General features: G+C 43.6%; 1 protein-coding gene across 2 annotated transcripts in view; it reads right to left on the bottom strand.

The window, feature by feature from the left end:
• LOC147246677 (latent-transforming growth factor beta-binding protein 2-like) overlaps positions 1–13,388 on the bottom strand; it is an 89,499-nt gene that overhangs the window by 20,220 nt on the left and 55,891 nt on the right. For both annotated transcript variants that reach the window (XM_086181939.1, XM_086181940.1), the window contains 17 exons: positions 12,231–12,353; positions 11,988–12,152; positions 10,209–10,538; positions 9,383–9,402; positions 9,099–9,135; positions 7,289–7,363; positions 6,373–6,498; positions 5,781–5,909; positions 5,457–5,576; positions 5,066–5,185; positions 2,347–2,466; positions 2,075–2,197; positions 1,848–1,973; positions 1,616–1,741; positions 1,314–1,439; positions 1,035–1,154; positions 406–531 (listed from right to left, as the gene is read on the bottom strand). In XM_086181939.1, coding sequence (XP_086038065.1) covers positions 406–531; positions 1,035–1,154; positions 1,314–1,439; positions 1,616–1,741; positions 1,848–1,973; positions 2,075–2,197; positions 2,347–2,466; positions 5,066–5,185; positions 5,457–5,576; positions 5,781–5,909; positions 6,373–6,498; positions 7,289–7,363; positions 9,099–9,135; positions 9,383–9,402; positions 10,209–10,538; positions 11,988–12,152; positions 12,231–12,353 — 2,112 coding nt within the window. The remainder of the gene's footprint in view (positions 1–405; positions 532–1,034; positions 1,155–1,313; positions 1,440–1,615; positions 1,742–1,847; positions 1,974–2,074; positions 2,198–2,346; positions 2,467–5,065; positions 5,186–5,456; positions 5,577–5,780; positions 5,910–6,372; positions 6,499–7,288; positions 7,364–9,098; positions 9,136–9,382; positions 9,403–10,208; positions 10,539–11,987; positions 12,153–12,230; positions 12,354–13,388) is intronic.

Below are 13,388 nucleotides of genomic sequence, written 5' to 3'. Positions count from 1 at the left end.
AGGCTGACTTGGACTGCAGCTTGTTTTGTAAAGATTTTTCCCAGCACAAAGGCACATGCTGTATCAGTGGGGGATCTTCCTCTCGGGCTATATTCACACTTCCATTAAAAAACATACTACAGTACATGTGACTAACTGAGGCTACGTTTGACTCCACTTAAATAATCATCTTTTTTTTCCCTTCTCATGAAGTCATGACAGAACCTACCTCCCTGGATTTGTCAAAGAAGAACTTTTACTGCATTGATCTCATAAATCATGTCATGACAAATTACTGAGTACTGTAAAGATTTTCTGTAATCAAGTTCTGGGCCGACAACATTCCCTTTCTATTGTGGTGTAAATGCACTCTAGTGTTTGCTACGCTGACAGATGTAACAGGCCGAGGCAAGTCAGTAACTTTACCTTCACAAACGTGACCGTCCTCAGACAGACGCAAGCCGGTGCCACAGCTCGTGCAGGTGTAAGATCCCGGGGTGTTGGTGCACAGCTGACCCGGGCACACGTTAGCTACCAAGCACTCGTCCACATCTGGACACAAACACATAGACACATCATAACCAAGATTACCATCTCTGGAATGAAATAAACACAGCCTGCCAGTTTTAATCACTTAAATCGGAAATCATTGGAACCAGGAGTTACAAATGTCGACAGCTCTATCTTTCTTGTGGAGCTATCTGCCGAACAATTGCCTGACATCATATTCTATTTGAGGGCTGGTGTCTCATTGTATTGAGCAATAATCAAATGAGCAGTGCCAGAGGCGGAGGGGTCCAGCATCCAGCTATGATGTGATGTCTAGGAGTATTTTAGGACTTTGAACTCAGATAATGGGTCTTTGAATCCATGCTGTCACACCTGACGTTGCTTGCATGCATCCTTAACCAACGAGGAACATAGGGAACATGAACTGGCACATTTTAAAACATGAGTTCTGGATTGTTTGGATGAAACAGAAACATCTGTGTGCGGTCTGCAAGTAAACAAACATAAAAAAGCACATTCCTTCACAAACACAGCCAAAACCTCACCAACACATCCATCCCCAGAGAGTCTGAAGCCTGGCTGACAGATGATACATGTGAAGGAACCCTCCGTGTTTGTACATGTTCCCTGAGGGCATGTAGTGGGCAGCATACACTCATCAATATCTGGTATGAAACAGCACAGACTGTTAGACAGTTACTGCAGGACAGGAGTATCTCCATAGCCAATACAAAACAAATTCACAATGACAGGCAAGATGTGTTTGTGCCTGAATGTTAGATGTTATGCAGGGATCCATTTAGATGAGTGTAGAATAAACCAACCTTCACAAAGCTCTCCATCATACGACACTCGGTACCCGGTCGGGCAGCTCTCACATGTGTAAGAGCCTTCTGAGTTGAGACAAATCCCATTGGCACAGGTAGACAGGGTCTGGCACTCATCAACATCTGGTTGGAACAGATGCACAACAACATGTTTAGACATCTGAATAATATGTGAGGGGGAACTGAAGTGGCTGAATTCAGTTGCTGTTCCGATAAATAATCCAGATGTGCAGATGTGCGGAAGTCTTGAACAGAACAAAATTTTTCCCAAATTAAAGGAATAGCCTGACTGAATTTACCTTCACACCTCTTCCGGTCTTGAGACACTCTGTAGCCAGCCTTGCACCTGGTGCAGGAGTAGGACCCCTCTGTGTTGGCACACACCCCATGAAGACACAAGTCCACCTGAGTACACTCATCAACATCTGCAGACGAAGACGAAATTCATCATAACTGGGCGGGAAAAAATCATCACTATTTATCAGTGTTTGCCGACAGCTGCAGTCCAACCTTAGACAGAGGATTTCCTACCTTCACATCTCAGTCCATCAACAGATGGTCCAAAGCCAGGCCTGCATTTCTCACAAGTGTAGGAACCTGCAGTGTTGATGCAAATTCCCTCAGGGCACACATTACCAGTTGCGCACTCGTCGACATCTAGCAAAAAAAAAAGATTTTCAGACATTATGCTGCTCCACGAGCAGAGAAGTACGCTAAGATGAGTTACACCCAACAGCTCGAAATAATCTTTTGCAGACCTTCACAGGCTTTGCTGTCTGAGGTGACTTGGTAACCATGGTTACAGGTGCATTGGTGGGTGCCGTCCAGATTGTCACAGTGGCCGTGGAGACAGATTCCAGGAAGCACACACTCATCCACATCTGGAGATGAGATAGACACGATAAAGAGGGGGCTCAGAGAATAAAGACCCCCTAACTCTTAGTAGCCTTTTCGTAAAGCTACAATGGGGCTGTGAAGCTTCTGTAGTAGCATCGTGGAACATCTGAATGAACCCTTGATGTACAGTTACCTTGACAGAAGTTATCTGGTGTGAGCTGGTATCCTTGGAAGCAGTTGCACTTATAAGAGCCCTCAGCGTTGACACACCTTCCTCGACCACATATGGTTTGGTTTAAGCACTCGTTTACATCTGGGGTGACAGGAGGTCAGAACACAACATGCACAGTATGAGTAGGTGAGTTCAGGTTTAATCTGCTCACAGTTTTGATTAAAGGGTATTTTCTCAAATTATACAGAGTTCTGGTTTTGCCTCCGAGGTTCTGAGACAAACATAATTAATTTCCTTAGTATCAAGGTAGTTTGAAGGGTATGAAAATATGAGAAACTAAAATCTCAAGACAAATGCAAAGTTGATGATACATGTGGGGGAAATTAGCCATTGGAATGAAGTGTATAGAAAATAAATGTTGCTGTACTGCAGTAAAACAAGGGGAAATGATTCAAGTATAATTAGTGAGCTAAATAATATTAAATTGCATCAGAGCAGAGACCTGATCTTCATTCATGAAAGGCTTTTACTATTTGAGGAAGGAGCTGTCTTTTCCACTTCATGAGTCAGACTCAGGAATTACTACAAGTGGAAAACTTCATCAGTTTACAGTAGAATCCATCAAATGTGAGGAAGGTGAAGATGTTGGGAGGGAGAGTCTTATTACATTGGGAATGTAGCAAGAGACATTAAAAGGAGGAGGAAGGGGAAAGGAAGGAAAAGTTTACATCTGCAAATGAGGTGAAGAGGTGAAGTATACAGTTAAAACTGAGAGTGACAACACTGCGAGAGTCATAGACCAGGTTTTGTTTGGCCAGCTGTGGGTACTGCCAGACGTCTGTCAGTGTGGCCCAACGCCGGCAATCATCCGGCATCTCTCAAGCTTCTGCGATAAGCTCCGTCAAGGCAATGGAGCTGTTTTTTCTATCATGCCAGTGATTAAGCTTATCCACCATTCGGCCAATTGGGCTTAAACTACTGTGCTACTCTCAATTGACTGAAGCGAACACTGGAAACCACTGTTGCCCGTTTATGTGAGTCCCAGAGCGCAAGGCACACAGACAGACACATACACACAAACACACACACATACACACCGTAGGGTTGTTAGCACTCTGTGTGGATGTTGAGAGTAAAAATATTTACCTTTAACTTTATCCCTCATTTACAGCTTTCCTCTATGTTACTGTTAATTAACCACAAATTTACACCGCATAATATTAGTGGACTAATAAAGTAACCGAGGAGCAGTTGTCAAACAAGTGCACGCGTGCACGTGCGCACACAAACACACAGACACACACACACACACACACACACACACACACACACACACACACCGTAGAGTTGTTAGCACTCTGTGTGGATGTTGAGAGTAAAAATATTTACCTTTAACTTTATCCCTCATTTACAGCTTTCCTCTAAGTTACTGTTAATTAACCACAAATTTACACCGCATATTATTAGTGGACTAATAAAGTAGCCAAGGAGCAGTTATCAAACAAGTGCACGTGCGCGCGCACACACACACACACACACACACACACACACACTCCCCCAGTGATTTACTTCAACAGTCATCATACTCAGTGAGAAAATCAATTGTAAGGAGCTGCAACAGCGTCTTCAGTTTATTTTCCATCATTCATTCAGTCACTCAGGTTTTCGCATTTCTGGAATACTCAAGCCAGAAGCTTCGGTTTCCAAACAAATTAGAGGGGTGCAAGGTCATTCAGAGGGGATGTGGTAAGTAACACCAGGCAGCGTGTTATGTAACAGGGCCAGGTTAAGGTTGGAAGCTGCTAGCACGTTAGCTTAAACGCAACACGCTCCATATGTAGTATGTTGGCCACATGTCCACTCAAATGTAATAATCCAAAGTTTTAAATTGAACAACAGAAAAGAACAGTGGGTGAGTGAGAGATTTTGTTTGTGTGCTGGGACCTCTTCACAGTGTGGAATTGATCTTTTGACCATCTCATACATCTCCGGTGACGGCTCAGTCCTCTCACCTAGACCAGCAGTGGTAATAAAGCCTCACTGGCCTCCGTTGGGCCCAACAGTACAGTGGCCAGAGCTCTCCAACAATAATATGCTGTTTGTTCAAGGCTGTGGCCAAGAGAAAATATTTGGACTCTCCCAAATTGAAGTATTATAAACACTCCTTTTACGGAGGCTAGTGATATCAAAAGATCAGCAATAACACAGTAAATGTGTTTAAACAATATCAGGAATATGCAGCGGCTGCTGGGTGAGCTGATATTTCATACTTGAAGATTGTGAGTGGACTGAGAGGGTCGAGGGTTGAGCCCTTCCCTTGTAATATAGCCATCATCACTGTGGTTTTGGGTTGTCGTGTGGGCCCTGTAGTGGTCCACAGTGGAAATAAAACTTCCAATTGAGGTCTTTAGAGGCTTGTGAAACATAAAATAAAATATATTTTACAAACATCATGTGCCCAGCAGCAGTCAGGAATAAAAAAGAACACAATTCAGTTGAACTAATTCACCTTATCCTTTCTGGTGAACTGTACTGGATCACAGGCTGTCAAAAGGTCAGTCACGATGTGGCTTGTTGCCATGTCAACTTGGTTATTTTTGGTGATGCTACTTGGGAACAGCAGCTCCATCTACAAAAACCTTACTTTTACAGGGTTCAACGGAACTCATGCAGCCATCTGAAACACCCGTGGGAGTGTTGGGTAGTGAGGACACGGTGGGTCGTGAGGTTGCTGCCTTACCCACACATCTCTCATTGACAGGTCTGAACCCTATGCCACAGGCTTGGCACTGGAAGGAGCCGAGAGTGTTGACGCAGACTCCGCTGGGACAGGAGCTGGGATCACTGCACTCATCCACATCTGTAAAACAATTATTTTAATCAGCTTTTATCAAATCAGTGCACACAGCCATTGGTGAGACAGGGTGCAAGGTCACAAATACTCAAATATACAAAATCGCCTTTGTAACAAACAGAATTTCTTTTTTTTTCCTGGCTCAGACCACAGGAAAATATGTGTGTTTAGTTACCGGACTACACAGTAACTCATGGTTAATGGCGTCCAGCATTAATGTTAAACTGACTTTGTATTTATTTGGGATATATTGCAAAGCTTTGTGCGTGCATGTTACCTTCACATTGGCCTCTCCAAGTCTTGGCATAGCCACTGTTGCATTCACAGGTGTAAGATCCCTCTGTGTTGACACATTCGCCATTCTGACATTTGTTAGGCATGCTGCACTCATTAATGTCTGCCAGTTTGAACGAAAACCAAGAAGGATGGGAAAAAAAGAAGTCAGTATTGTGTTCCAAAGCATTAATTAGGGCATGATGCTTTCTAAATGAACGGAGCTGACAGACAAGAGCGTGCAGACTTCTACCAGTCAGAAATCAACCAGCAACTTGCAGTGGCTTTCATCCATCGGAAAATTTATATCAACTGTGCTATGTCTCACCTTGACAGAATTTCCTGTTCTGGGTGATCACCTGGCTGTAGCCGCTGTAGCATTGGCAGGTGTAGGAGCCATAGCTGTTCGTGCAGCTACCCTTTCCTTCACATGGATCATCATCACACTCATTCACATCTGAAAAGGCAGAGAAAGTTAGTAAAGTCCTGGGACAGAGGAAAAGAAGATTTTCCCCAGCAGAGGCTGTACACTTTCCAGGCCCTGACTTTTGAGCTCCTCTACTGTACAAGCATTCCGCAGTGATGGGTCTGAGCCCAGCCGAGTGGAACTGAGGCTGCAGCCAAGGCCTTCATCGTGAGGTAAGGAATCACAGCAAAGTGGCAGTTCTGTGCCTGGCCTGTACACTGTTGTCAAGCATCAAGGACCAGGTCAACATAAACAAACAGTTCTTTTTTCTTTTTGGCTTGCTTGATTTCTCTTCTGTGCCGTGTAATGTTTGGTGTTGAAGAGAAATGATGACAGACAGAGCATCTGAGGTCTTTGGTGTCAGAATGTGTGTTTGTGTGCCCCTCCCTCTCTGGAGTGCTACTCCACTGCTCACGTCTAATACCATATTGCTCTTTCTCCCAAGGCTGCTTACCAATGCAGTTGGTCTGTAGTGCACTGAGTTTGAATCCTGGCTCACACTGGCAGGTGTAGCCAGTCTGAACAGGAATGCATTTCCCATGGCCACATATGGAGGGGGTGCTGGCACACTTGTCGATACCTTTAAAAAGACCAGAGAGTTATACAACATGTGCCAAGTCAACAAACAGGACACGGACAACGATATTGTAGACCTGGGATTATGCAACATCACAGACACAGTGAAAAACATGAAAATGCATTCCACTAACACATGTTGTTCTCCAAGGGAACCATCTTGCTGTTTTATTGGTGGGTTTTGGATGAGAGGACAGGTTTTACGGTACTTCAGAGTTCTAACAGGTGGTGTGGACCGTGTACAAAGGGGTCACAGAGAAACAGGTCATGCACAGTAGAGCTTGACAGGACTGTTGTTCTTGTCTTTTCTGTCCAAATGTACTGTTGTAAAACAAAGACACTATTTCTGACAGCGGAGGAGGAAATCATATTTCTTGCTCTATAGGATTAATGTAATTTGTCCTCATTTCAATATCCCCGTCATTTTTTTCTCTTCTTGCCTGCCACCTAGATTCACTCTCCATCCTGCTCCTACTCCATTTGTCATGAATTGGGCCTCTGTCGAATCGGGATGGCTTACACACTTTTTCTTGGTTTCTTGCCCTCTCACTCTCTGTGCAGTACGGTATCTTCAAGCCAACTTGGCTTTTGGAAAAAGAGGTCAAATAAAAACATAATACAAGCTCCCCCCAAGCTCTGGGTAAGCAAACAAAAATGTATTATAAGATGGGCCTGTATCTGCCAGCAGTTGACTAAGAGCAGAAAAAATGAGAATTGACTTTTATGCTATGCTCCTCTGGTATGATGATATATATATAAATAAAGGCATAAATATTGTTTTCTGGACATCTTACCCATGGTTGCGTCTGTGTGTGTTGTTTCCCTTGAATCTGGCTTTGTATTGGTGCTGGTGGAGTCTGGGGAGGTTTCTGTTAAAAAACAATAACGGCAGCTGATGTACTGGGGTGTGTAAGAACAGAGACGGCCACTAAGACGCTCACTTCTATTTCTCTACAGCCTAAACATTTTGCTGCTTTAGCTGTCTCTCAACAGGCAGTTTATAAAAAAAAAAAAGAAAAGACTTTTCTTCAACCTAAAAAAGGACAATGACAGGAATAAATTGACTGGAAACTTCAGGAGTTGATGGTTGATGTTTTCGCTGGCGTGACAGTAGAGTGTACAGGGACTGCCACCACTGTGCAGGAGTGAGCCATTTAAAGAAACTCATCTCTCTACAGTAAATCACAGTTGGCCTTTGATCTTAAAATACTACATCAAACCACAAGAGGCATTAGACAATAGACTTGAGGCAAAAACATCTGAGGGGTGGACAAGAAGCTTTGTATTTACAGAGACGGGTGACAAAATAAATGCTTCCACACAGGTGAACAACACAAATCATATTCTGTGGCATGTCCAAAGAGTGAGAAGACCCAGTTGATCTTATGTTGGATCAAGATGGTAAGGAAGAGGGGTCATAGTAGGGACACAGATAGCAGGAGGAGCCCCAGACACAGAGTTGCTCATTTGAGTAGGTTCACATCCTCATCTAGATCTATGGGAAGTAAATACGATGGGAAAGTGTAGTCAGTGGTGCTCATTTGATCACTGGGCTACTTGTGCATTACTGAGATACGCGAGGAAAAACAGCCGAGTCACTCTTTCTCAGGTGACTGAGAATGTCAATGTGAGACATGATCAGAATCAGGGCTCAGAGTTGCAGTGCTTAGACTCCTGATTAGTGGTTTGAAAACCATGGCCACTGGCCCATAGAGATGTGGAAAAAAGTGATATGGTCAGATGAGCATCCCTAACCATATTCTGGTTTTGCTGCCATTTTCCACCCCAAATCCAAATGAAACAAGTATTTCCAAAGAGGGCTTTTCAGATGGCTCAGGGTGCAGCTCACTCTCTCTTTCTGTCTCATCCTCCGTAACTCTGGTTGTGAACTCTCTTATCACTTCGCCTGCATCCACTCATTTCATCAGCTGGTGACTCCTGTCTGTCCCACATTCATTGAGTCCAGCAGCCCGGCGCAAGCCAGAACTCACAAGGTCACAAGACAGACAGCTGTGGTAGTCATCTTGCAATATCAGAAGGACAAACAGCTGTGAGTCTACTGTGGTGGTGCTGCTTATTATACAGTATGTTCATGTTTGAAAAATAATTTTCCAGTTAAAATGTATGTTTTTTTTTTTTTTAACTCTTTCTCTCTGTCAGCCCTGGCGTACTGTGCGGGCCAGAGTGCTTGACCCCCACAATGATGCAACCTGGAGGCTCTGTTCCACTGGTCCCCTTAGTCTGAGTGTTCATCTTTATCCTAAAACATTTCGATCCTGATGGGGTTGGTCTTTCTAGGACGACTATGCCCCCAGCTTTAGGGCATGAGGGGGTCACTGAATGGTCTGAGTGGCCTTTACGGTCATGTCAACCCTACGAAAGACTTTAGACCAGCAATGTTTGATGCAACGTGTCATCACCATCATCACAACATCAAATTAGGCGATATAAAAAGGGATGTTCATTCCCCCCAGTAAAAAGTTCCAGGAAGAATCTATCATGAGGCTTTTTTAAAGCGTTCTGGTGGTCTAAGACACCTGATTTCCCTTTCATTTGTCACCCATCTGTTTGCCCGCATGAATGAAGCAACGACAAGTTAAATACCTGCAGATTTCAAGGGTGAGTCTGTCACAACATCTGGCTGGAAAACAAGCACATGTTAGAGAACATTTTGGTTATATCAAAGCCACCATACTCATATTCATACATTATTTCTGCTTTTTGTGTTTGCATTTAGTGCTAATTAGGTGAATGTCTCTACCAAAATGTGGTCTGAATAAGTTATGTAATCATAACAAAACCTCCAGCTGAAGTAGCTAGAGCGTATCGTTCTTAGATAAACATTTTAAAAGCATGTGCCAAGAGGCTGATGGGGAGGGAGAACTTACCAGGCTCAGAATTTCCACATCTGCCGTGAGACGGAAAGAAGATGAAAAGTTTATCAGTTGCAAACATTCTGTTAATTAATATACCATTGCTGAATACACGCAACATGCACAATAACCCACATCCTCTTTAGCCACTGGACATGCAGCTTTGGAGGTCATTACTTGCAATAAAACAAAGCCTTTATCCTCTAAGCCAGGGAGATAAAGTCACATCTGAAAAGCAGTGGACATTGCAAGCCAAAGAAAAACGCACTAGGAAATAGATATCTCTGATAATGACGAAAAAAATCCATAAATATTTACAGAATTGTCTCCTCATATAACTCCAAATGTTGTGGCCATGCCAGGAGGGAATCTCACAAGCACGGAGTCAGGCGCATATATATTTTCAGAAAATCCTGAGGATTTAGGTGTATTGACGACGTGGATTACTTGTGTGCATTAATGTGATGCTCAGCTTCACTTTGATGGATGTGGGATATGAATGCTACTCTGAATATATTCGGTGATAGACAAAGCTTTTATTTGTGGAGTTTAAAACATCCTGTTGATGTTTGGAGTCTCGAAAAAGAAATTTTAATCTATTTACATCCTGTAGAAAAAAAAATGTATTATGTAATCATTCTCCTGCCTTGTATTGTTTATGCGAGGGTTTGTGGTAAAAATATTCAAGCAGTTAAGTGATGTTTGGATAAGCGGAAGGCCTAAGTGCATAATCTGTGAGGAACTCTCAGCAGCAACAACTACTCATTTCTACCAGTAAACATTTACCAACCTTAAAGTCAACTTGGCAGAGATGTCATGTACCCAAACATTTTACTCTCACCTTCTGGCTGTGTAGGTGTTTCTCTGGCTGGGTGAGAGGGATAGAGAGGTTGCTGTGGGGTGAGAGGATACTGGGGTACGTATGCTGTCTCTGGGGACTCTGGGAGTTGGGGTACATGTGGACTCTGTGGGTAGATGGGATACTGAGGCCCACTAGGCCACTGCAGTGATGGCTGGGAGGATGGAGGCTGAGGATAGGCAGGGCTCTGCTCCTCCCATGAAAATCCTGTGCTCTGAAGGTCATCATGCTCCAGATGTGTGACAGAAAACTGCACATCAGATAGTGAGTAGGTATATCCATGACCAGCTGGGCAGATCTCCTTGAAATGATCTGCAGGGTAGGAAACACAATAAATAAACCACAGAAATCATTTCTATACTTCTCTTCCCCTCTTGAAGCCAACTCCAAACACTGCCAGAGGGTAATTGTGACTCACATGTCTGTCTAATGTTCACACCATTACCATGAGCCATCTGCGTAACAGTGTAATGCTGAGCATGCTGTGCGCAACTGCAAAAGAGGAGGTTGCATTTCAGCTTTTGCAGAACTTGCTGGCCGGGGCAGGCCAGTGACAGCTGTCACAAGGAGCTACCAACTTGGGGATTTGGAAAGATTTAGTGGTAACTGGGGTATACAAGATGCAGTTTGACCTTTGAACTGTTTGGTTTTGGAGGTGTGTGTGTGTGTGTGTGTGTGTGTGCGCGCGCGCGCGAGTGTGTGTAGAGTCCGGCTAGATGAGAAAAGGGAAACTGCACCTCTTTGTGCCTGAGCCGAGCAAACCTCAGCGATGGTGAATCCATTACAAGTGAGAAGCGCTGTGTCCCCTACCTGACCTGAAACCAGCAACTCTACGCCAATAGAGTCTGGAATAGAGATATGAGTAATGACAGATATGTGGTAGCAGTAAATGCTTGTGTAAATGCAGGAAACGTGGATATGCTAGGCTACTGATTGATGAATTTAAAGTGGAGGGAAATGGGGCTATATATGATCAAGAGCCACATCAGAGAAACTGGGGTGAATATGGAATAAAAGTCAGTGGGCTCTTGTTACCAAGTCACAAGTAATGGGCCTGGCTGCTTTGTTCAGAACATGGATCTAACAGTTTGTCAGGCCTTACAAAAGCCAGGATTGGAGGAATCCGAGTCTGTGTGTCCGTGTACTGTGTCACTCTTGGCTGAGCAACACCATGGAGGTCTGTGTCTGTGATATCTGATCTATGACAATCCCCATGAATCACTGGCCTGTACAGAAACTCCATAAAACCAGCCTGTTTCTCTGAGAGTCTTTGAAGATTAGATCAGCCCCCCCAAAAAAAGAAAAAGATGACAACTACTTCCCATGTTTCACTTGGCTAAGTTATTTACTTCTGCTGTGAAGCTTTGCCGGTCTATTAGTGGGGTTTCTCTCACTGGGCTGGAGTGATAACATAAGACTGACTCCCACTATTATGTAGCCTCCAAAATATGAAAACTGTTATGTTTTTGGTTCTTTTCCACTCCAAACACATTTGATTATTTTGAACTCCTTTACACGCCTGGCGGACGACAGAATGGTGACTGAGTGGTAAACATTTATTGCTGGTGCTTTCACTACCATTGCTTACCCTCACACAAGATTGCTAGTGACATTTTACATTCTATAAGATGCTTTAACTCCGGCACATACAGTAAAACAAGAAAAGGGAAAGTCAAGTTTGCAACCTGTGAACACAAAGTACTAGCTTTAAAGAGCTAGAACTGCATGTGTACTTGAAGAGGAAGGGGTCACTTCAGGTACCTGATCCCGGCAGAGGGCATCGATCACATCCAGTGCCCCAGGCTTTGCCCACTCGGCTGCAGCAGCAGATCTGCTTGGTGATGTGCTGAGACAGTGGTAGAGAGCATGTGCCAGCTGACACCGATCTGTAGCACAACGCCTTCTGGGCTGACACTGCCTTGTCCGCTGTGGAGAAAGTTCATACATCCATTATACAAAGCAATGCAACACATTTTTTTTACGCAAACAGTGAGGAATACTTACAGACACAGTGACTTCTTGCAGGATCTAACATGAAACCTAGTTTACATATGCACTTGTAGCTTCCTTTGGTGTTGAGACATTCGGCGTTCCTGCAGATCCCAGGCAGCAGGCACTCGTTGATGTCTGTGAAATGTGAAGTACATCAGTCATGAGGTTCATATGGATGTATGGGGAAGTTTTGATCGTCACTGAAATACAGATCTCGCATGGCTGCAGACCAACAACGGTGAGAGGTTGTAGAAATTATTCACACCTTGAAAAGTAACAAAACAAACACCAGCTGTTGAGAGGCGATGAGATAAAGAAAACTTCACATCTCGCAACAGTATGGAACGAGGGAGTGATGACATGAGGAATCAAGCCTGATACATTTAACCATGACTCACTCAATATCAGATAGGATTTTTTTAAACTCTAAAACCTTGACTTTGAGATGCAAATGGGCAAAATATTTTGCAGCATCACCTTTGTTTTTTTATATGTTAATTTAGTAATGTTGCTCTTATTCGTAAAAAATATACATACATTAAAAAATGCACAGACTACATAAATGCATCAGTAAGGGTGTCTGGTAAAACTTCACCTACACCAAGGCTCACAGAGAAAGAATTAAAAAAATAATCTGGAGACGTGAGCCTGAGATGAGGCCAAAAGCCAAAACACGTTGCTTTAACAATTCAGTTGTTAACGCGACTTATTTCTGGGAGAGAATTAATGTTTGAAACTTTCATAGATAAACTGAAAAAATATAAAGGTATTTTGTGTTAATGGACTTCCTGAGTGCAGGACCGATCACTCTCTCAACACTTTGTTTCCTCAGCATCTTTACTTTACCGGGTCCAACAAGGTCACAGTATTTCCAGTTGACACCGAACTGAAAGTCATAAAGTGCTTTTCCCCTCTGTCTGACCTAAACCATGTGCTGGACCGATACGGTGGCCAGTGCTTATTGCGCCAACAGCTCCTGAGTCACTAAGCCAAATGGAGGCAGGCTAGCCAGTTCGTGTGTCAGCCAGGAGCATGGGGGGACATATTTCAGCCGCTTAGTCATGCGATCACACTGGAACCAGGCAAAGTTTGTTGTTCTACCGTGTTAAACAAAGAGTGCATCATTAGGTCTTTCCTCATTGCTTTGACGACTGGAACTCAACAGTCTGC

The sequence above is a fragment of the Aulostomus chinensis genome, chromosome 17 (genome assembly GCF_037954235.1).
Source record: "Aulostomus chinensis isolate RoL2024-O1b breed Wild chromosome 17, RoL_Achi_v1.0, whole genome shotgun sequence".
In the NCBI taxonomy this organism is placed as follows: Eukaryota; Metazoa; Chordata; class Actinopteri; order Syngnathiformes; family Aulostomidae; genus Aulostomus; species Aulostomus chinensis.
This window is presented reverse-complemented; position numbering and strand designations above follow the sequence as displayed.